General features: G+C 47.2%; 1 protein-coding gene across 1 annotated transcript in view; it reads left to right on the top strand.

Annotated features, from left to right (window-relative positions):
- Positions 1 to 3,304, top strand: part of RNGTT (RNA guanylyltransferase and 5'-phosphatase) — a 280,323-nt gene extending 277,019 nt beyond the window's left edge. The window contains exon 16 of the mRNA XM_008517909.2: positions 726 to 3,304. Coding sequence (XP_008516131.1) covers positions 726 to 889 — 164 coding nt within the window. The 3' untranslated portion in view covers positions 890 to 3,304. The remainder of the gene's footprint in view (positions 1 to 725) is intronic.
- The last annotated feature ends 17,326 nt before the right edge of the window (positions 3,305 to 20,630 follow it).

Below are 20,630 nucleotides of genomic sequence, written 5' to 3'. Positions count from 1 at the left end.
GCGGTTTGAGTTTTGCAGTTTAAAAACTGTTGTACATATAAAGGTTCTTATTGGAATTAGCATCTGTGTTCAGACAAGATGAGTTAATTTCAAAAATAGGAATAATTGAGCCAGCGTCTTTTTTTCCAAAATCAAATAGGTAAATAAAATGAAAAGGACTGGTACTAAATTTTGATCACGTGAGAAAAGATTCTTTATTTATTAGTAATTTTGCCATAATACCTTACTGCAAACAACTTACTAAAGTAATATAACGTGATCTGCCAGCTGCAGTGCAACCTCCCTATTCAGTGGGAATGGTGGCTGGGGCTGTGTTATACCCTTCACAGTGTGGACTTCTTTCTGAGAAAAGGGCTAAAGCACATGTTTTCCATAGAAATTTTGCTTGAATGTGGTCTATAACGTGACACACTGTGCTAGATTAAAATACTATAAAAACTTCTTTGGAGGGGTAGAAAACATAGTGAAGACATGCTTATATCCCCAATACTTAAGGTTTTGGTTTAAAATTAACAGTACAGTAAAGAGTAGCCACCAGAAAAGCACTCATTTTGGGGGTGGGGGAGGGAGGAGCAGAGTTTACTCTGAAGCATGTCCCCCAAATCGGTACAATGGAAGTGTTTAGCATATTGGGATGAAAACCTTTCCCCTTTCTCATCTCCCTGTGGTGAGGCAGCTGCCTTAATTAACCCTCACATGGGGCACGTGTCTCCCTTTGTCCACAGCTGTGTGCAACAGCATCTCAAACCCTGTCACCAAGGAGATGCTGTTTGAGTTCATCGACAGATGTGCGGCAGCTTCCCAAGGACAGAAGCGAAAGCATCATCTGGACCCGGACACGGAGCTCATGCCCCCACCGCCTCCCAAAAGACCACGCCCTTTGACCTAAGACCTGCTTCAGCTTCAGGATTGAGCGGGAAGATGAATGAGAAAAATGCTTTTGCCCCATTTTTGCAGACAGAGAAGTTTAAAAAAGAGTGTGGCTTGATGTTGATACACATTTGAATTTTTTTTAAAAAAGAAAAGTATTGTAGCCAGCCTGTAAATATTTGATGCATTTGTTTCCTCAGCGCTGCAATACATCATGAACTTAACCATTTTATTTATACCTGATAAACTTAGCCTTACCTTGTGGGATCTGAAGACCGAAATATCCAAAGGTTTAAATGAGATTGAAATCAATGAAAAAGAGGCCTTGTTTATATATGGATTACTTTCACCTCTAATTTATAAAGCTAGCAATCTGGAACTGTGAGCGCATAGAACACTGTATTTTTTAGAAGTTGTATTTCAACTATGGTAAATTTTCCTTTTAAAAAATTTAGGCAATGGCATTAAACATTCTTGCTATCATTTATCATGGATTTCCTACATTTATGAGAATCTTGGATTCAAGAACAAATGACAAGGTTGTTAAGTATTGTATTATATTAAACAACTTGGTCTGGCTTATATCATTTTAAGAATTTTTTTTGGAAGTGTAAAAGTAGAAAAGTAAAGCTCCATGTTTGTGAACTGCATCCTTTCTAAAGGAAGTGTATTGAGTGTTTTCATCTGTTTCTGTTGTTTGAACTACAGTATCGGATGTCCAGCGTGTCCCTCCTGGCAGTGGTCTGAGTTCCTCAGAGGACTTAGATCTACACCGCCGGCTCCTGCACGTGTTGTTCCTGGGAGACTTTTTTTTAACGCCAGGGCTACTTCTGCTTTACCTCAGTGGCACCAGCACGTTGTCAATTACATTAAAACACGCAACTCACTGTGACTATGGGGGTGATATCAAGACAGACGATGTTGTACCGGTTCCCTCACCTAAAACGCTGAAGGAAATGCCAGCTGCCTCCTTCGACTAGAAGGTAATGTGTCGCTAGGAAATGCTCTCCCACTGCTAGTAAATGCAGAGGCAAGGAGGAGGCCTCCGTAGGAACTAAACATCAAGGACACCGACACATTCATTTTCAAAGCCAGAATTCTATCTGTATTCTGTTCTGGGAATGCTCTTTCTGTTGTGTATCTGAATTTTAAAATGTTTGCTGATAGATAATGGATTTAAAGAGCAGCTAATTGGTCATCTGCCCTTGTTGAGAAACTTGTGCTCTGATTGGTTTGTGAAGGAACTCTGAGAATTAGCCAATTAGAGGCTAATGTATTTATTTTTAGAGGTACAGGTTTTAAGTATGTGTATTTAAAACAAATTTCCATGATCTGAATTTTATACATGTATATGCATATATACGTGAGTATATGCAACAGTGTATTTTTGTCTACTAAAACAGTCAGACATGAAAATCCAAACAAGTTACCTACTAGACTGAATATCTGACAGGATTTCTATATGATATAGCACAAATTAACCAAAAATGTGTTTATAGTCACCTGAGTTTTAATGTTTTTAAACAAAGTTTTCTCCTGCAGTGCTTTTCTATATGAAATACTAGTTGTGCTTGGACTTTTTCCTTTGTTGTCCTCAAGTTATGTAACATATAGTGAATTTATCCAAAATGCCATTGTAGTGTTTCTTTCCTAGAGTGGTTTTATGTGTCTGGGCACGTAAGGGATTAAAACACCCGACTGCCACAATGACTGTGGAAAGATGGAAATTTCTCAAGGTTCCATAGTGTGTTTTGTAGAGTGGATCTAAACAAATGCCTATGCAACTCCATGTGGTCTGACACCTCCTTCAGCAGGATTAGTGACTGCACACGGTGTGTTGCTGTCCTCCGAGCCTGTGTGAAGGCAGCCCTTTTGCCGATCTGAGAGCAAGCTTTGCCAATGATCTTTAATGCATTTAAAATGTTTATGGTAATTGTAACCTTTTAAATGAGGTATGTGAAAAGAGCATATCACTTTTAATACACCCAGATATTTTCTCCTTGCCTTTGTGCATTTCCAGGACTTAATTGTCTTAATTTATCCTTTCCTTCCAGTTACAGTGAAGTATAATAGTTGGCTGCATAAGTAGGTCCCATTTAGCCCCTGAACACCTACCATCTGAATATCATAACAAGTCGTCTAGAAAGTCAGGAGGGAAATCCAGAGGCAGGGTTTGGGACATCATGAAGGAAACACTTCGCCCACTCCCAGTAACTGTTTTCTGACACTGAAGTTTTGTAGAGAAGAATAAGAAAACTTTGCTTTCCTGAGTTGTCACATATGAAGCTTTTGCTTTCTGTTTGGAAAAGATGTGGATGACTCGACTGCCCGGATGGTTACTTTGCTTTCCGTGAAATGCCCAGAAAGCGTCAGGACATTCCTTCTCTGATTGTGTGTCAGTGCATATTGTAATAAAACTACTGATTTAAAATAATGGAACGTGTATCCACTTTGTTTTGCTGGCGATGGCTTTGTGTCCTTTCATTTAACTAGTGCTCTGTGTCCCTCCTCTTGCTGGCACCCAACGTGATCCATCTGGTTTCGTTGTATTCTAGACATTAGCATAAAACTTGGAAAGTCCTCTGTTCTTCTTCCTGAGAAACCAAGAAATTTGATTGTCTGGGGAATATAGTTTGTACCTTTTGCTTTTGGAGTGTAGAGGAATGGGGGAAAGCACATCTTTATATGATATTTATAATATTTCTGTTCACCCGCCTCACCTTAGCACTTTATTATATGGGTAGATATTCTGTTACATTGTTTTTTAATGTGTTTAATTATTTTAGAATACTCAGCAGTAAATATTCTGAAATGATGAAGTAATGACCTACCAGTTTTTTTGTTGACTATGCATTTTTGTGGTATGGAATTTGCCATCTTTAAATGATCAAATGATACTACCATTTTGAACTATGTGTATAGTCCTTTCTGGTCAAAAGCCTTGAAAGCCTTCCAGGTGGGGTAGAGTAATGTGGGGGAGAAAACCCCGGACTAGACCCAGAGACCACACCCGGGCCCCGCCTCTCATTGGTGCTGTGTTCTCCCTAGAGCTCGTTTCTCCCTTCTCCCATCTATAAAATGCCAACATTGGGCCAGATGATCAAAAAGAACCTTTTCAGGTTTAATGTGATTCTTGTGTAAAAGCTAGTGCTTTGTAAATACCCTCTATTCACAGTAATAGCAATGTCACCATATTGAATATTCACTGAGCACGGAGACTGTCCTAAAGGCACCCGCTCTGTGCAGGTAGAACCCTCATTTTGTAGTTGGGAAACCTGAGATGCAGAGGGTTAAGGAACCCGAGGTAACATAGCCGGAAGGTGTGAGCTGAGACCCAGACATGGGCCTTTCTGACTCCGGCACCAAACTGATGGCTCAGCATCTCCTGGAGGCCTCGTTTCAGTCCCGCGCAGCAGGCTCCTGCCCGGCCAGGCTCCCAAACCTTTGACGTCGTTCCTTGGCTGCTGACTGGTAGAAGGCTTCAAGCACTTCTCTCCCAGGTAAGGAGGTGGTGTTGGGAATAGGTAAATAAATACATTTTTAGGACCTTATTTGACTACTTATTTAATAATATTTAGATGTGACTGATGCAGAGTCCATGAAAAGAAATTTAATATTCTCATTAAGATGCTAAATTCCAAAGATGTAATTAGGAAGAAATAAGTGATTGAATTGCACACTGGGCCAGCATTTTCCTGATTGTCGCATAGTTAGCTGTCAACTCTGAGGCTTTGGCAGGTTGGTGTCAGCCTTGGTTCATTCAGATGTGTGCCCCCCTCTCTGGACTCTGACGTCAGGTGACCACGTACATGATAAGTGGGGGGTTGTGGGGGGCCCTCAAAGCAGGCCTCTCTCGGGCTTCTAAGAAGATTTCACGGTTCAATAAATCAGTGTACGGGCCTGGGGTTGCCAACTTTTTTACCGTGGAAAAGCATTACCAAAAGTTATGTTGCCATTATTTCATAAAATAAAGGGAATATTAACACCCAAAAAGGGAGTCGGACATAATTTAGAAGAAAGGACAGGCCTTTGTGAGAGACTCACTACACTGCCCTTTGCGTCTACATTTCCCGCCAAACCAGTGAACACTTTCTCATGGACCAGTGTTGGGAGTCATTGTGTCGGTGAGATTCCAGGCAGGGGCTGGTTAGTGGGGGGAGGGCGAGAAGACCCTCAGCGGAGAGGCACCCCTGGTTCCGTAGCTAAAGGTCGTTTTCGTCGCCAGAGTTGACCACAGTGAAGTTACCTCACACTGGTTGGTTATGTTGTGCCTTTGTGATATAAAGTGTATAGGGGAAAAATGAAATGGTCTCCATATTTAAAAATACCCAAACGGAACGAAACCCCCAGCTGTTTGAAGTACAAAAATAAGCATAGCCAAGTACAGCACAGAGAAGTAGAATTTGGCTTTGACAACAAATCAGAGCAACAGAGTCGCTGGTTTTCACAACTTTGAAGTGGGCACACAGTGTTTTCCCTCGGATCACTGCCACCAAGATGCTCTCTCAAAACTGCAGGGCTGCCCTGTTCTGCCTGCCCGGGAAGAGCTCCCTGGCACGTGACGTCAGCGGCCTCAGCCTGGGGCTCATGCCCGCCCTGGCACAGCAGTGCGGCTCCTTGCTGCTCCCAGAACTGCACGCTCTCTAAACCCAGGAAGCTTCGCTCGTGGTGCTGCCACTGCTTCTGCCAGAAGCCCCCAGATCCCTTCACCTTAGGATCAAGGAGGCCTTCCTGCCGTAGACCGCCTCCCGGGTCCCACGCTGTGTCGTGATGGTCTCCCCGCCAGACACGGGCTCTGTGAGCAGTGAGTGGAGAGACAGCGTCGCCTGTGTGACCCATAGCACAGGGCCTGGCAATAGTGGGCACTCGGTAGTAATTAGGGCAGGAGCTTCAAATGCCCTTTTGCACTTGCCGTGGAGACTCACTCAGTCAAGCGCGCTTGCTGTTGTCTCCCTCAGCCCAGCCGTCTGTGAACGTAATGCTTTCTCGCTCCAGCCTTCCCATCGTGACAGAAGCACTGATAACATCTCTTGTTTCTGAAGAATTTCTTCAGAGGCCATCTCTGGTGCATCTTGTATTTAATCCCGATTAGAGTGTCTTGTCTGTTCTTGCGTTTTGCGCTGAAAATGAGTTCTTCTGAGGAGACTTGCTCAGCAGGAAGAATGTGAAGGAAGTGCGCTGGTCCCTCCACTGTGATGCGCTCCGAGGGAGGGGCTCGTGCAGTGGTGTTTTTCATCGCGTCTTATTTTTTAGTGCAGTTTCCCTGGGCTTGCCACATCTTAAACTAGAAGGCTCTTTCTCCTACCCACCTCCTCCTGCCCAGTTTCTGATGTTTTCAAAAAGAAGTCCTTTGGGAACTGCTGAGGGTTTTTCAGTTCGTTTTAAAAATGAATTCCAGTTCGAGATCCCTTAGCGTGCCTTGGTGCTTCTAGTCGTGCCTTTTAGAGGGAGAAAGGCAAGCGAAAGAAAGGATTCTTGTTGCTACCATCGAATGCTGTCTTCCAGGATCTAAAGGAATAAGAAACTTTATAGTTTCTGCCCAAGTTCTGCTTTCCCTCCTGCAAGCTGTCAGGGGAGCATTGTGTAGTTTTGATCTGCAGTGTAAACACCCAGTGTGCTCGAAGACATAGGGAAGATCAGGGCTACAGAGGCCCCAACTGAACACCACCGCAAGCTAAACTCTTCTCTAAAAACCATCTTGAAGATTCTGCATGTGGGTAGAATCTGAACCCCTGGAGACGTCACATATGATGCAAGGTGGGGGGGTAGGCCTTGGTGGGTGGGTGGGATGAATGGGGGAGGGTAGGTGCAGACAGGGAATGTAGGGGAGGGTGCTTTGGGGGGGTTTGCCTAGAGCTCGTGTGAAGGACGGTGGTAGGAAATAGGGCTGTAACCACTCCATCTTCAACCACCAACTACCCTTGGCCCCTTGGTCTCCTTGCAGCTACTGACCATTTCTCTGTCCCCCTTTCCTGCAGAATTCCTGGAAGGAGGTGATTGCACTTGCTCAGTCTGCATGTTCTCCTCCTGTTCTCTCTTGAACCCACTGCCAACAGGCTCTCATCTCGGCTGAGACCGCTCTGTCACTCCCACCATTGCCCTCCACAGGGTCAGACCCACTCTCCTAATTGACCTCAGCACCTCAGCGTTTGACAGTTTCTCACTCTGCCTTTTGTTTTTAACTTTTTTTTTTTAAGGAAGAGCAACCTTGAGCTAACAGCTGTGTCCATCTTCCTCCACTTTCCTCTCTTTCGTATGTGGGACGTCTGCCACAGGATGGCTTGATAAGCGGTGCGTGGGTCCACACTCAAGATCCAAACCAGCAAATCCTGGGCCACTAAAGCGGAATGTGCGCACTTAACCGCCGTGCCACCAAGCTGGCTCCTTTTTTTACTCTTTTTAATGGGAAATTTCAAACATATACAAAAGTAAGGAAAATGGTGAAGTAAACTCTCATCTACCAGATTCAGCAATGATCAATCTATGGCAGTTCCTGTTTATACACCAACTAGTCCCCCACCTTTCTTCATATATGTGCAGACACACACGTGCCCACACATACACACACACACACACACACGGTTATTTTAAAACAAATCGCAGACTAGACTGCTCTCTCCTTTTGAACCCATTATGCACTTGGCTTCCAGGCCACTGGACATTTTCTTTCCTCCTCCTGGTCTCCCTTGCTGAGCCCTCTTCATCTTCTCAACCTGTACATGTCATGGTGACCCAGGCTTAGTCCACTGGCCTCTGTCTACACTCTCTCTAAGAGATCTCTTCTAATCTCCCAACACTAATACCGTCTCCACAGAAACAATTTCCAAATTTATTTCTCACCTGGATGCCCCTTGTGAATTCTAGACTCAGATATCCAACTGAAAACTTGACATCTTCACTTGGATGTCTAACAGCCACCTCAAACTTAACACAACAAAAACTGAACTTTCTTCTTCGGACAGACCTCCTTCTCTTCCCACAGTCTCCTTATAAAGGAGTTAGTTAACGGCCATTGCATTTTTCCAGTTGCTTCAGAATCATGTTTGATTCTTCTTTCTCTGACACCTCACGTCCGATGCATCAGCAGGTGCCGTCGGCACTGCCTTCAGACTGTAACCAGAATTCGATATCTCCTCCACCTCTCACGCCTGTCGTCCCGTCTCCTGCCTGGATGATTGCAGAGCCTCCTAACTGGTGTCCCAGGTTTCGCTCCCTCGTCCCCTCCCCCATCTGTTCTCCACGCAGCCGCGTATTTTTCAGAACACGTCACTTAGCTACTCAGACCCTTCCAATGCCTTCCGCCTCATTCAGAATTAAATCCTAACTGCATACCATAGTCCACAAGGCCACATAACCTGGCCTCCAGCCGCCTCTGATCTCATCTCTCCTCCTCCCTGTTCAGTCTGCTCATCACTTCTGGCACCTTTGCTGTTTCTCCAACTTGCCAAGCAAGTTCCCACTTGAAGGGCTCTGAACTTTCTCTCCTCCACCTGAAATGCTCTGCCCCAATATCCGTAAGACTCACTCTCATTTTCTTCAAGTCTCCAGACAAATGCCACCTCATCAACAAAGCCTTCCTGACCGTGCCATCTAAAATGCCACTCCCGTCGCCATCTCCCCTCTGACCCTGGCTTATTTTTCTACAAGAATTTATGAGCTAATGTAATATGTTTGTTTACCTGTTGTCTGACTCTTCCCTCTAGAATGTAAATTCCACGTGAGACTTCACTTTCATTCATTGCTGTATTTTCAGCACATAGGCCAGTCTGGCACAAAGTATGGGGGCCTCGAAAAATATTTCTAGGATCTCTAAATGAACTAGGATTACATGGATAGGCTGGGAACAGATTAAGAAGGGATTTGCATGTCTGCCTAAGAAGGTAGGCTAAATTTGGTCAACAATAAAGAGCTGTTGAAAGCTTTTAACCAAGGGGGTTCTTTGTAAGAATAAACTGGTAATAATCTCTAAGGCAGCAGAAGAAGAGAAAACAAGATGATAGGAGAATTGGGAGGCTGTTCTAATAACCCAGGTGAGGGAAAGAATCTAGAATAGGGGGGCATCAACAGAGAGGAGGTGGATGTGACAGGCGTTCAGGAGGGAGAATCATTAAGATTGAGCAGTCAGCTGAGAAGCCGAGCTTGCCTTCAAGGGTTGAAGCCCAGGTGGGGAATGGTGGTGCCCTTCACAGAGACAGGGAAGCGAGAAGGAAGAGCTGATCTGGGGCTGGAATGAAGAAGGGGCTCCTGGGCGTGATGAACCGGGGTGCTGTCAGGACATTCAGATGGAACTGTCCAGAGAGCCGGTGAAAATTAAGAACTGGAGCGTGGACAGTCAGACCACCGGCAAGATTTTAAATTTGTCCACACAACAGTGATGGTAAAAGCAGTGTGAGTAGAAGGTATGGGGTACAAAGAGAGTCGGGGTCCCTATGTCAGTGGGTGTAAGGAAAAAATAACCAGTAAAGAAAGTCAGGCATCAAGAAGTAAGGTCGAATAAAGATCAAGAAAGTAAGGTGAGGAAGTAAGAAGAGGCTCAAGAAGGTACAGCCCACAGGAGCCAAGACACAGAGAGGTCTCTTGATGGAGGAAGCAGAAAATAATTCTGATTGCTCCAGGAAAGTCATAGAGAGAGCCGAGGACTGAGAAAAGGCCTTGAATTTGGTTTCTAGGTGACCTTCAGAAGCATGATGGGGATGGCTGGGGTCAAGGGAAAAACAAGAGAAAATATGAGGAAATGGAGGTGGCGGGGTTTGGGGCTTAATCCGTGTCAACAGATGAGTTAATATTCCCAAGGGTAGTGGTTACGCAGGGGGTGTTCACTTTGTGATGATACATGGAGCTGTCCAGAAAACTTCCCAACCAAGACACCCAGCTTTGTGGCCAGGGGGTTATAGGTGTGCTGTAGAGGTGTTCACCCTCTCAGCCCTCCGGGTGGCCAGGTAGGGCTTGGACTGTTGTCTCCAGCTGAGAGATGCCCTGGGCTCCCGAGTGGGTCACCTTGGGGTTCCTGCAGGTGAAAGCACGATGACCAGCATCAAGTCCACATGATGTACTGGTGCTCCACCATGGAGACTGGGCGAGGCCAGCCACAGAGCATGACACCGGCCAGCCCGGACAAGGAGCCCATGGAGCTGCTGAGCACATGGCCTGGGGTGAGGACTTCAGGGGATGGCGCTAAGTCGCTAAGACTGTGCCTTCATGTATGTCAGATACTCCTGGCCACGATGACTGACGAACTGTTGTGCTGGCGTTCATGTCAGGAACAAGGAGACTGCTTTAATGACGCACGTGCATTCTGCATTAGGGCTTCATCACTATTTGGAAATAGTTGATGTAAAAATAATCCTATTGGATTAGAAGTCTATTTGCTTTATCACAAGAAATGTCAGCAGGAAATCACAAGAAATTTGTATGTAGAAATGAAAACGAGAAAACATGATTCTTTAAATATAATTTCAACTGTTGACATTTTGAAAGGTTGCAAAAAAATGGTTTTAATTTTTTATACCCAACACATACAAGGTTTCTCGTTGAAAGTAACTACCAAGAATTTAAGGAGATTATCATTAAAACGTTTCCATCAGGGTTTGAGGACAGCATCTGAAGTATTAAACCTGATGTAAAAAAGGCAGGTTCATGGAAGCAAGTTCCACTTTCTCATTTAACCTTTCGAAAAGATTTTATTTTGAAGTTTCATACAAAGCTATATGTTCCCTGAGACTTTGTATGTTTTTTATCACAATTTTGCGATATAAAGAAAATGTAATGGGCTTTTTCCCCCAAGCCCCATCTAGACACTCTAATGCTTTAGTCGGCCCCAGGGTGCCCTGCAAAGATGGTCAGTTTCTGTGTTTGCCACGATGTGAAAATGCCTGGGGCGCATTGTTCTGATGGCTGAGGACTGGAGATTGGCAAGGGGAAAACAAGAAAGCTGAAAAGGGAGGGACTTTACCCCAGACTGGGTCAGAAATCAAGTCAGGTCAGGAGGGGCTGATGGCCTGGGTGAAGGGAAAGAGTAAGGGGACCAGATCCCAGGATCAGAGTGTAGAGCCAGCTCCAAAGAGCCAAGAGAGAAGGCAACTGAGAAGGGCAGGGCACCGTTTTCCATCTCTTTTACACTTGTATTTTCTTTGCTGCCTCACCCCAGCATCGGGACTTTTTATTATAAAATGACAGAAAACAAACTCACCTGCTCAGATAACTGAATAGTCCAGAAAGCAGGAAAGACTTCAGGAATGGCTTGCTCCAGGAGCTTTCTGTCTCTCAACTTCAGGCACCATTGGTCTTCATATGGTAGCCTTTGGTCCCTCAAGAATCACATCTCAGACCTGCAACTAAGATATGCAACTATGTACGGGGCAGGGAGGGGGGTTGGGGAGATAAAAAGCAAAAAAAAAAAAAAAAAAAAAAAGAATCACAGCTCAGTTCACATCCATCATAAAGAACAAATATCTCTTCACCAAGAATCCCAGCAAAGTTTCATTACATCTCACTGCATCTGGTTGGGTCGTTTCCCCATTACTGAACCCATCTCTGTGGCCAGGGAATGTAATGCCCTCTCTGAACAGCCAGGCTTATGGCTGGTGCCCATCACTACAGTCAAGAATGGAACCAACTCTCCCAATATTTCCTTTCTTTACTTATTATTTTTGTCACTTTTTTGGCACCTACCTGAGCTTTACTCACGTTCATTAGCAATAGTCAAAATATTAATCAACTCATAGGCATGGGTGCTGGCCAATCAGAACAGCCCTGGCTCAGCATACTGCGGGGTCCCTGCCAAGCCAGGTGTTAACCCTCTCTGGTTGTTAGGTTGTGGGAGGTCTGGGCGTTCCAGGGTAGAGGGAGGACAGCCTGGAGGAGGATGACAGTTGAGGGTGTGGCTATTTCCCAACTAGTATTCAATTAGTACTGTCTTCCAGTATTTACAGGTGGAGTTGCAGTACTATAAATATTGGCACTGCTTGTATTCCGGCTACTTTTGTGTGTGTTTAGTCCTTTCCACCACCACAGATAGACCATCCTCCTAAAGGCTGGGAAGAGGCCTTGTTTGTTTCTGAATCTCCTGTAGCGCCCCACGGGAGTTTACTTATTCGCTTATTCACTTATTCACTTGAGTCCGTTCACTTATTCACTTATTCACTCAACATTTATTCACTTGAGCCCAAAAAATAGTAGGTCCTGGATAATTTTATTTGAGTGAGTACAATGGCCTCCTTTAAGAGGGTTACAAAAGAACGATTACAGTTGGAGAAAGATCAAGTTTCATTTAAGGAGAAGAGGTAAGCAGAGAGTTTGAGGAAACTGATAAGACGCTAAGGGAATTTATGATAATGGACACAGTCAAGTTGCCCAGGAAGAGTGACAAAGATCAATCCAATGCTTATCCTAGTTACAGATATGTTAAGCCACATATGGCAGTGATGGGATCCAATGGAGGGGGCTGCTCGTGGGGTGGCCAGGGCTAGAGGGAGCCCAGGGAGGTGTGGGCAGAAGGGATGGCACTGCCCTGGGGCAAGACGCAGAGATGCTGTTGTCCTGGCAGGAGAAGAGTAACCGTGAGCAGGAGGCTGGAGGGAGGGAAGACGCTTGGGGAGGAGAGAGCTACTTCCCGAACCCTGATCACGTCATGGGATCTTCTCAGAGAGAAGAAAAGCATGAGACTGAGTTTGAGCAGGGAGTCACCTTTGAGAGCATCTGGTCCCATTTTAGTTGTGAGCAAAGTGAGACCAAGAAATACTAGGTGACTTTAGCAAGGACACACAGCTGGTCCCCTGATGTTCTGATTCCCAGCTCATTTGGCAGTATTCCTTTTACAGACAAAGATGGGGGTGAAAAAAATATGGCCTCCAATTAGGCAGACAGTTTGGTCTTTGACAAAGCGCATATGTAGCCCAGAGGTGCCTGTCCCTACATCTCATCTGGGAGCTTGAGCAACCTGGGGTGTTTGTACGCCCCTGGGGAGCCCTGGTGCGCACGCATGCCTCCACGGCTTAGCAGTTTCCCCAAGGCGAGTCAAAAACCACAGGCACCGCTTCGGGCGCTCCAAGTTGTGTAACCCACAAGCACACATCTACTTTGAAAAGTTTGATTTTGATTACCATAGAAGGCAAAACATCTTAAAATGAAGTTGAGCTATCTTTGGGTAGGATGCAAAACCGCCCATGGGTATATCACATCAGAAACGATGTGTGATTTCTTCCAGTCCCTCAACTCAAAAAAGATGAACAGATTTAACTGATGCATTCTAAAAATAAATAAATAAATAAAATCTGCTTTGAGCTCGAAACCAAGTATGGAAGTTTCAGGGTCTTTTTTTTTGCTGGGGGCAACTGTTGGGGGATGGCAAGGCAAAGGACGGTGGGGAATGTTTTTTTCAGTGTAAAGACAAAATTATGACAGAACTGTTTTAGCTCTGAGCATTTTCTACTGGAAGTAACAAGATTACTAAAGGTCATGGAAACAAGGTTGGCTTGGAAAAAATTATGAATGGTGGTTATACAGTGAAATCATCACACATATGCCTGAGGAGATTTCTTCTTCTTGAGTTGAAAACCAACACTCTTTTAAACCTGCAGTTTCAATAATGAAACAAGGCAGACCCAGAGATGACCTGACCCCCAGGACTCGGAGCTGGGGGCGGAGCGGCTGCCCTTGGGGGCAGGCGTGAGGATGCAAACCCAAGGAGCTTGGCCCAGCTGGGTGGTCCCAAGCTCTCCCTGGCAGCCTCTGGGGTCCAGGGCTGCAGCTGGAGGAGGGGGCCCTGCAGGTCTGTGTTACACAGTCATCCACTCTGGTGACCAGAGACGCATGGGTTTCTCTGTTCTTTGAGGCACAGCTGAGTTTTCACTTATTACATAAGAGGCTTTTCTAGATAGAAGCCAAATGTCCTTCATAGGTCATCTGCTATAAAACTAGGCAATTTACTAGATTAATTTTTTGGTGTAAGTGCTCCCTCACCCCCACCCTTTGCAGTGAAAGTTTATTCTTTTAGTTCTCTTTTGTCTTTTTCAGAAAAAAAAAATTAATGTGTTACTTCGGTGCAGAAAATCAGTGCTTTGAAATCAATGGTAATTTTTCAGACTGTTTAAAATTATTCACATGGCTGGCTAACCCCGCTGCTAATAGAAAAGCACAGTTTTGTTACAGAGGAAATCTTCAAGTTGGAAACATTGCCGCTGTGTGTGTCTGTGACTTCTCTTCTTAGAACTCGCATATTTATCCCACTATGCTGGAGGATTCGACCCAGGCAGCACGCATTAATCCTAATCCTAAATCACTCAAACTGTCTGAGCCCCAGTCTACTCACCTGCACAATGGGAATCCTGATGCGTGCTGGAGGCCTGGTGTGTGTGCATCTGAACCAGCTGTCCACGTGGCCCTCAGAAGCTCAGCAACGTGGATGTGTGTTAGGGCCAAGGGTAGACAGCAGATGTATATTGCACAGATGAGTAACACCTGCTCCCAGGCTGGAGAAGAGCGAGCTGCAAGAGTATGCATTGCTATGGGGATTGAAAGAGGCCGTGATGGTCTTTGGTTGGCTTCCTGGAGGAGGGGCGGTAACCCTGAGCAAACACTTGAGATGTTTATGGTGAACAAACCACGTGCAACCCGCGGCTAAGCCCTCACAGCAGCTCTGGGAAGTGGTCATAACTATTCCCATTGTGCCAGTGAGTAGACTGGGGCTCAGGCAGTTTAAGTGACTTGCCCAAAGTCACATGGCCAGAAAGAGGCGGGGCTGGGACTTGACCCCTTGTGGCCTTGTGGTGGCATTTGACGTGGGTCTTCAGGGTGGGGAGTCTTCCAGTCATTTCAGATTTTGCTGGTGGGCAAAGACCCATTTCAGGGGGACTCATGACTGCATGAGCACAGCCCTGAGCCCAGAGACGCTGAAGTCTGCAAGTCCAGGGCTGGGTTAGAGCCTTGGAGGGACCTTAAAGAAACAGAAGACCCAGTTCTTCTCCTGGAAGGAGGCGTGGCAACTTGTAAGCAGAAGGAATACTGATTCACATCGGCTGCCAACGCGTGTTCCTGGCAGCGGGCAGTGCCTCCTCTCCAGGCCCAGAGACCCGAGTTCTTTGGATGCCACAGTGAGTCCCTGTCCCAGATACCACTGCCGAACAGATGGCTGGGCCCTGTCCTGTTTGTCCTTGCTGCGAAGCCTCAGGCCTGAACAGCTGTCAGACAGGGACACGCTCCTAGGACTCGCCACCCCCGTGACGGGGGTCCCTCATCACGCCCATCAGGTGGGGTCCCTCCTAGGGCCCTGCTCACCCCTGCAGGGCCTCCGTGGGCATGAGAAAACCTGCTGCTTGCAGAGCGTGCTGAGCAGAGGGTGAGCTGGCTCTCAGCCCCCGCTACACCCCCAGCAGGGCACTAACTGCACACCACGAGGGGTGTGCCTGCTGGTCCCTCCCAGCTCTTCCTGGAGCCGGCCAACACCCTGCCGAGCAGCTCACTCTGTTTCTGCTGCCCCAGGAAAAACGTTTTCCCAAAACCCAGCACTTCCACCATCCCAACTAAGAAGTTGGATTGCACAGTGATTCCTAAAACCTCTAGTTCTGATAACCTCTCTGGAGAGTGCCTCTGGGGTGCTGGGGAGGAAAAGGTGGCAACCAAACGGAGAGAAACAAGGAGCCGGGCCCCCGGAGCCTCATTTCGGCTGCAAGGTAACCTATTCTCAGCTGCACCAAATCACACGCGGGTGAGGGGACCTGTGCAAAGCTTATTACTCACATTGTCACTGAGCACACCCTGGACACACGCTGCTCAGAGCAAGGAGCAGGAGCAGACGAGACACCCGCAAACACATTGGTGAGGCGCTCCAACTCAGACACTCTCTCGAGGCAGTCAGGACTCCAGTGCATGGGCCTTCTGGAGAAAACCAGGCCCTTCCGGCCTTCTCTCTTGGAGACAAACCCTTCTCCTTCATGCTACAGGTGTAGCTCGCTTTATCAGCAGGGACATTTCCGAGAAGTTGTAAATAATTTGAATTTTGCCCAAAATTTCTAACGTGTTCAGAGAGGACTCAATATTTTCCACATCACGGCGAAGAATCTTCTTCTTGGAGGGGCTCTTCTGGAACCTGAATCCTAGGCCAGGGTCTTAACCTAGAGGCTATAAATGAGCTCCAAAGCTCCCTGCTTTCGGGGAAAATTATAGGCAAAATTTGTGTGTGTGTACATCCTTTTCTGGAACGAGGCTCCAGAGCTTCTGCCTCACTAATACTCAAAGGCTTCTATAATCCAACACGTTTAAGAAGCAGAAGCAGTTTTTTGGACAAGTTTGGAGCCAGGTCTGCGTGCACACCGGTCCCAGCAGCGCAGAGCTGCCCCTCCCCTGGGCTCCTGCGTGAAAGAAGGTCTGGCCAGTGCTTCCTTATTCTTGGCACCTAGCAAGTTATCAGACCTTTTTGTGTGCCTTTGTAAAGATGACAGAGAAGGGATCCCGGACACTAAGCTGACCTCGTCTCCTATTTCACATGGAACAACCAACCTACAACTGTCACATCGGGTTACGGCACTCAGCCCCTCTTCGGTGTGGAGGTTATACGTCTGTCAACACCAAGTTCTAGCACTGCTGTCTCAAAACCAGCCCATAATATGTCCTGAGCTTCCTAGGAGGTCCGGGATCTCGCTGTGCTGAAGAGTCTGTTTCAGGCTTCAGCTGCACTGCCCGCCTTGGCCCATCCTCTGAGGTTGGAGTTCCAAGGCCTGGCCCCTTCTCTCCCTCCTTTTTGCCTCGTCCATGCAAGGAACAGCATGTTCAGCAATGCAGAAGGCGTCCCCCGTCGTCAGCGTCTTTTCCGGGATTAAGTGGTGGTGGGTTGCTGGATTTTGACATGACACCTGATCCTAAAGGACAATTAATTGGGCAGCAAATCTTGAGGCTGGACTGATGGATGTGATGGAACGCCAAGTGGAGGATGGCGAAGAAGAAGAGGATGGCGATGGAAGAAGGCGATTTCTTTACGGATGGCCAAGGGCTCGGGGTGAGAGCTGGCTGCCTCCTCATTGGGCCTTCAGGGTTATTGTTTCTTTGCCTTTGGGCCAAGTGCTTGTTCATGAGCTTTGCTCAGTAAGTCACTACCCCAAGGGGCCAGGCGTTGTGTGAGGGAGGGAGCCAAAGTCTCTAGGACCTTCCAGAGATTGCTGGGCTCTGTTCCTAGTCCTGAATAAAAAGCCAAGCCTCCTTCATTGTCCTAGATTCTTAGGGGTGAGCTGGGGTCCGGGGATGGCCTCCAAGCCCCAACTGTGAGGGCCGGTTTGAGTCAGTGAATGGTGGTTGGACAGTGTTCCACCTCAGGAATATTTCCATTGCTGTCCCCTCCCCTCCATTCAAAGAGGGACGATGTGGACCTGACACGCTGGCCATGTCTGCAGTGACCTGTAAGTAAGGGCTTGGTGTCCCCATCCGCTTCCACATGATGTAAACGCTGCCCAGGAAACTATAACTAACGTTTCAGCGATCCGGAAACCAGGGAGCAATGTCAAGGAAGCTAAGTGGGCTCCGCTGGTCCTTTAGACAACCCCACGACATAAAGCGTTTCCCTTGCCAACGCACATGGTATAATGTTTTATTTTTGATGATTTTGGAGATTTAAAAATGTCAGATTCTGGCTGTAAATGTCCCCACAGTGATTTTGTCATTTTGAAGAGAAAAGAAAGCAAGCTTCCCACCGCCCCTTTCAGAGCAGACCAAGCTGCAGGCCCAGCCCCTCCTTTCACAACCTCTTCCTACCACACCCCCAGCCTATTCATATTCTGATCTTCGACACACTTGAAAAGATGTTATTTCAAATGTTCCTACCAAAGAGAAAATCTTCCTCGTGTATTTAGAGCCTGCTGTCAAAGGATTTAATCTGCATTTGGGGCCGGTGGTTGCAGATGTGAGCAACGGAGGCGAGAGAATCATACACAATGTGGCAGAGCTGGCGGGGCCTCCAGCTTCCTTGGGCTGGCCCCCCACCCACACTGCTGAGGCCACCTGGGCCAGACAGGGGAGCCCGTTGGTCCAAGATGTCACAGCACAAAGTTGGGAAGATCCCAGCCTCCTGACTTTCAGGGCAAGGCCCCTGCCCCTTTGCTCCCCAGCCCTCCCAGAGTGGACTGTGCGTCACCTGGGGGCAGCAGTAAGACTGACACAAGCGTTGACTCAGGCCTTCCTAATTCAATATTCACGATCAACTGATGAAGGTTAAGACAAAGGTTTCCCTTGTGTGCAGCGGGTGGGAGTCAGTTTGCAAGCAAATTAATCAAACAACAAGAATTGATGGAGAAATTTTGAAAACTATCTAAGACTAGCTCAGCCATCCTTTGACAAGTGTTTGTTGATGGTCTCCTGTGTGTTACTTGAGGAGGGCAGCAACACATACCCCTATTCTTAAGGAGTGCAGCAGACAAACGAGCAGGCGAACACCCAGCTCAGTGCTGAGAGGCTACATGAGATAGACTGGGGTGCTAAGGGAGCGGTTCGAGGGGCGCTCACATCAGACTTGGGGAGTAGGGGATCTTGGACATCTTTCCGGTGGGTGCCAGATCTAAACTGAGACCTGGAAGATACAAAGTGACGAGGTGGATGGGAAGGCCACGTAGGTCTCCTGGGAAGAGGTGAGGTGGCCTGACCTAGGGAGGTAGCAATGGGTGGAATAAGAAGCAGCAGCCTTGGAAATGGACGGGATGGAGCAAGAGAGGGAGAGGCAAGAGCTGCTGAGGAAGCTCATGCCTCTGGGTAGGGCGACTGGATGGATGGTGTATTCACTCACGGGGGCCCTGCTGGAGAAGCAGGAGGAAGAGGGGAGACAACGGCTGTGTCCAAGGACCGGGTTTCTTAGAAGGGGCTGCAGGGGTGAGGAGGGAACAGATTCAGGTTAGTTCCAGGTGCTTCTGGAACCGAGTGAGGAGTCCAGCTAACAGTCGGCCACCTGGGAGGGGAGCGCAGAGGAGAGAGTGTGGGCTGGAGGTGAGGTCTGGGAGGTCCACAGGTAGGTGGAGATTTCAGTGAGGATTACAGACTTTCCTAAGCGTTTTAGCAGCATCCTTAGCAATCAAGAATTTGGTGCTAATTACAGATAACAGCGGCCTCATCTGCATATTAACAACTAAATGTACTAATTACAAATCAGCTTTATCTATTCATTAAAACAAGCTCAGGGGCCTTTTTACTTGGAAAGGCTTTGACAGCGTTTTGTTAAATGACTGTGTGCACCTGGAAGCAGTAACAGCTGCATCTCTGGCACGCCGTCGTACATATCAGCCGGGCAGAACAGAGGCTTTACTGGATTTACAGCCAAAGAGGGGATTCCATTTTGCACGCTGAGAAACCAGGCATGTGTGCACTGAGAGTAGTTTCTAATGTAATTGGAAGAAAAATACAAAATTATTCTAGCTTTTTTAAAAAAAAAAGTTTTGAATAGCTTCTTCTACCTGAGGAAGCAGGGTCCCCACATGGTTCCCAAGAGGGCCTCTGAAGGCAAAGGGACTGTCCAGGCTGAGAGTGAAATGAGCCCCCGTATGCCGGCTGGGCAGCTGCCCGGAGAGCAGCATCTCCCTCCTGCAGCAGGAGACGGAGGGTCCAGGAGGAATGTTTCCAGCAAAAAAGGGATCCTACAGGGGCTGGCCCCGTGGCCGAGTGGTTAAGTTCGCGCACTCCGCTGCAGGTGGCCCAGGGTTTCCTTGGTTCGAATCCTGGGCGCGGACATGGCACTGCTCATCAAACCACGCTGAGGCAGCGTCCCACATGCCACAACTAGAAGGACCCACAACGAAGAATATACAACTATGTACCGGGGGGCTTTGGGGAGAAAAAGGAAAAAAATAAAAAATAAATAAATTAAAAAAAAAAAAGACATCCTACAGAAGGATTGCTGTGCTCAAAGGTATGAAAGGAGGTTGCAGCCCAGGTGGAGAGGTTGGGAATGAATCAGTGAAGGTCACCTAGAAGAAAAGCACGCTGACAGCCACTAACTCCAGGAAAAACAAAAAACAAACCCAAGACAATGTCATTCAGGTAGACAAGGTGGCTCGGCTGCACTGAAAACATCCAACCAGCCCCTGGTTTAGCTAAAAACATGACATGACTGTGTTGAGAAAATGGAGAAGAGGCCACGGGGTACATATGGGAGAGATGGCATGGTCTTCCACAGCAAGTCTAAAACTGAAAACAATGAGAAAAGCGTTCAGTATACGCTGCCTGCACCTTCGGAGTAGACAGCGGGAGATGGAAGATGTGGTCTTTGAGGAATGACACCCGGGAAGGATGAGAACTTCTACTGCATGCCTTGTAGTCGTGTTTGACTTTTTTAACCTATGTGCACGTGCTTCTTTGATAAACAATAAAAATACATTTCCCAGGGCCTCTGAAGACATGGAAGACTAATTTGTTTTGCTTCAGTTCTGAAGTGGAGGCATAGACAAATAATGTTGCCTTGAGGGTCATCAACTCACCAAGCAGAAACATGGAAGCTGGGTGTGTCCGTCTGAGACCCTCAGGTGTTGCTGGGACAGTGGCAGTCTTGGCTGACGGAAAATGCTGACCTCCTGTGGTGCTCTCCCGTTCCACCTTCTTTGGGGCCTTCCCCTCCCCTACCTGAGAAAATCCCAATTCTGTAACATCGGCCTTCAGGGCCTCTGTGATGAGGCCCTGCCAAACTCTCGACTTCCTAACATTCCCCGACCCTGCTCCCCAACACATCCAGCTCCAGCCACTCTAAATGGACTAAGGCACCGCGGTACACACACTCATGTACTCACGCACACACT

This window comes from Equus przewalskii, chromosome 9, assembly GCF_037783145.1.
Source record: "Equus przewalskii isolate Varuska chromosome 9, EquPr2, whole genome shotgun sequence".
In the NCBI taxonomy this organism is placed as follows: Eukaryota; Metazoa; Chordata; class Mammalia; order Perissodactyla; family Equidae; genus Equus; species Equus przewalskii.
This window is presented reverse-complemented; position numbering and strand designations above follow the sequence as displayed.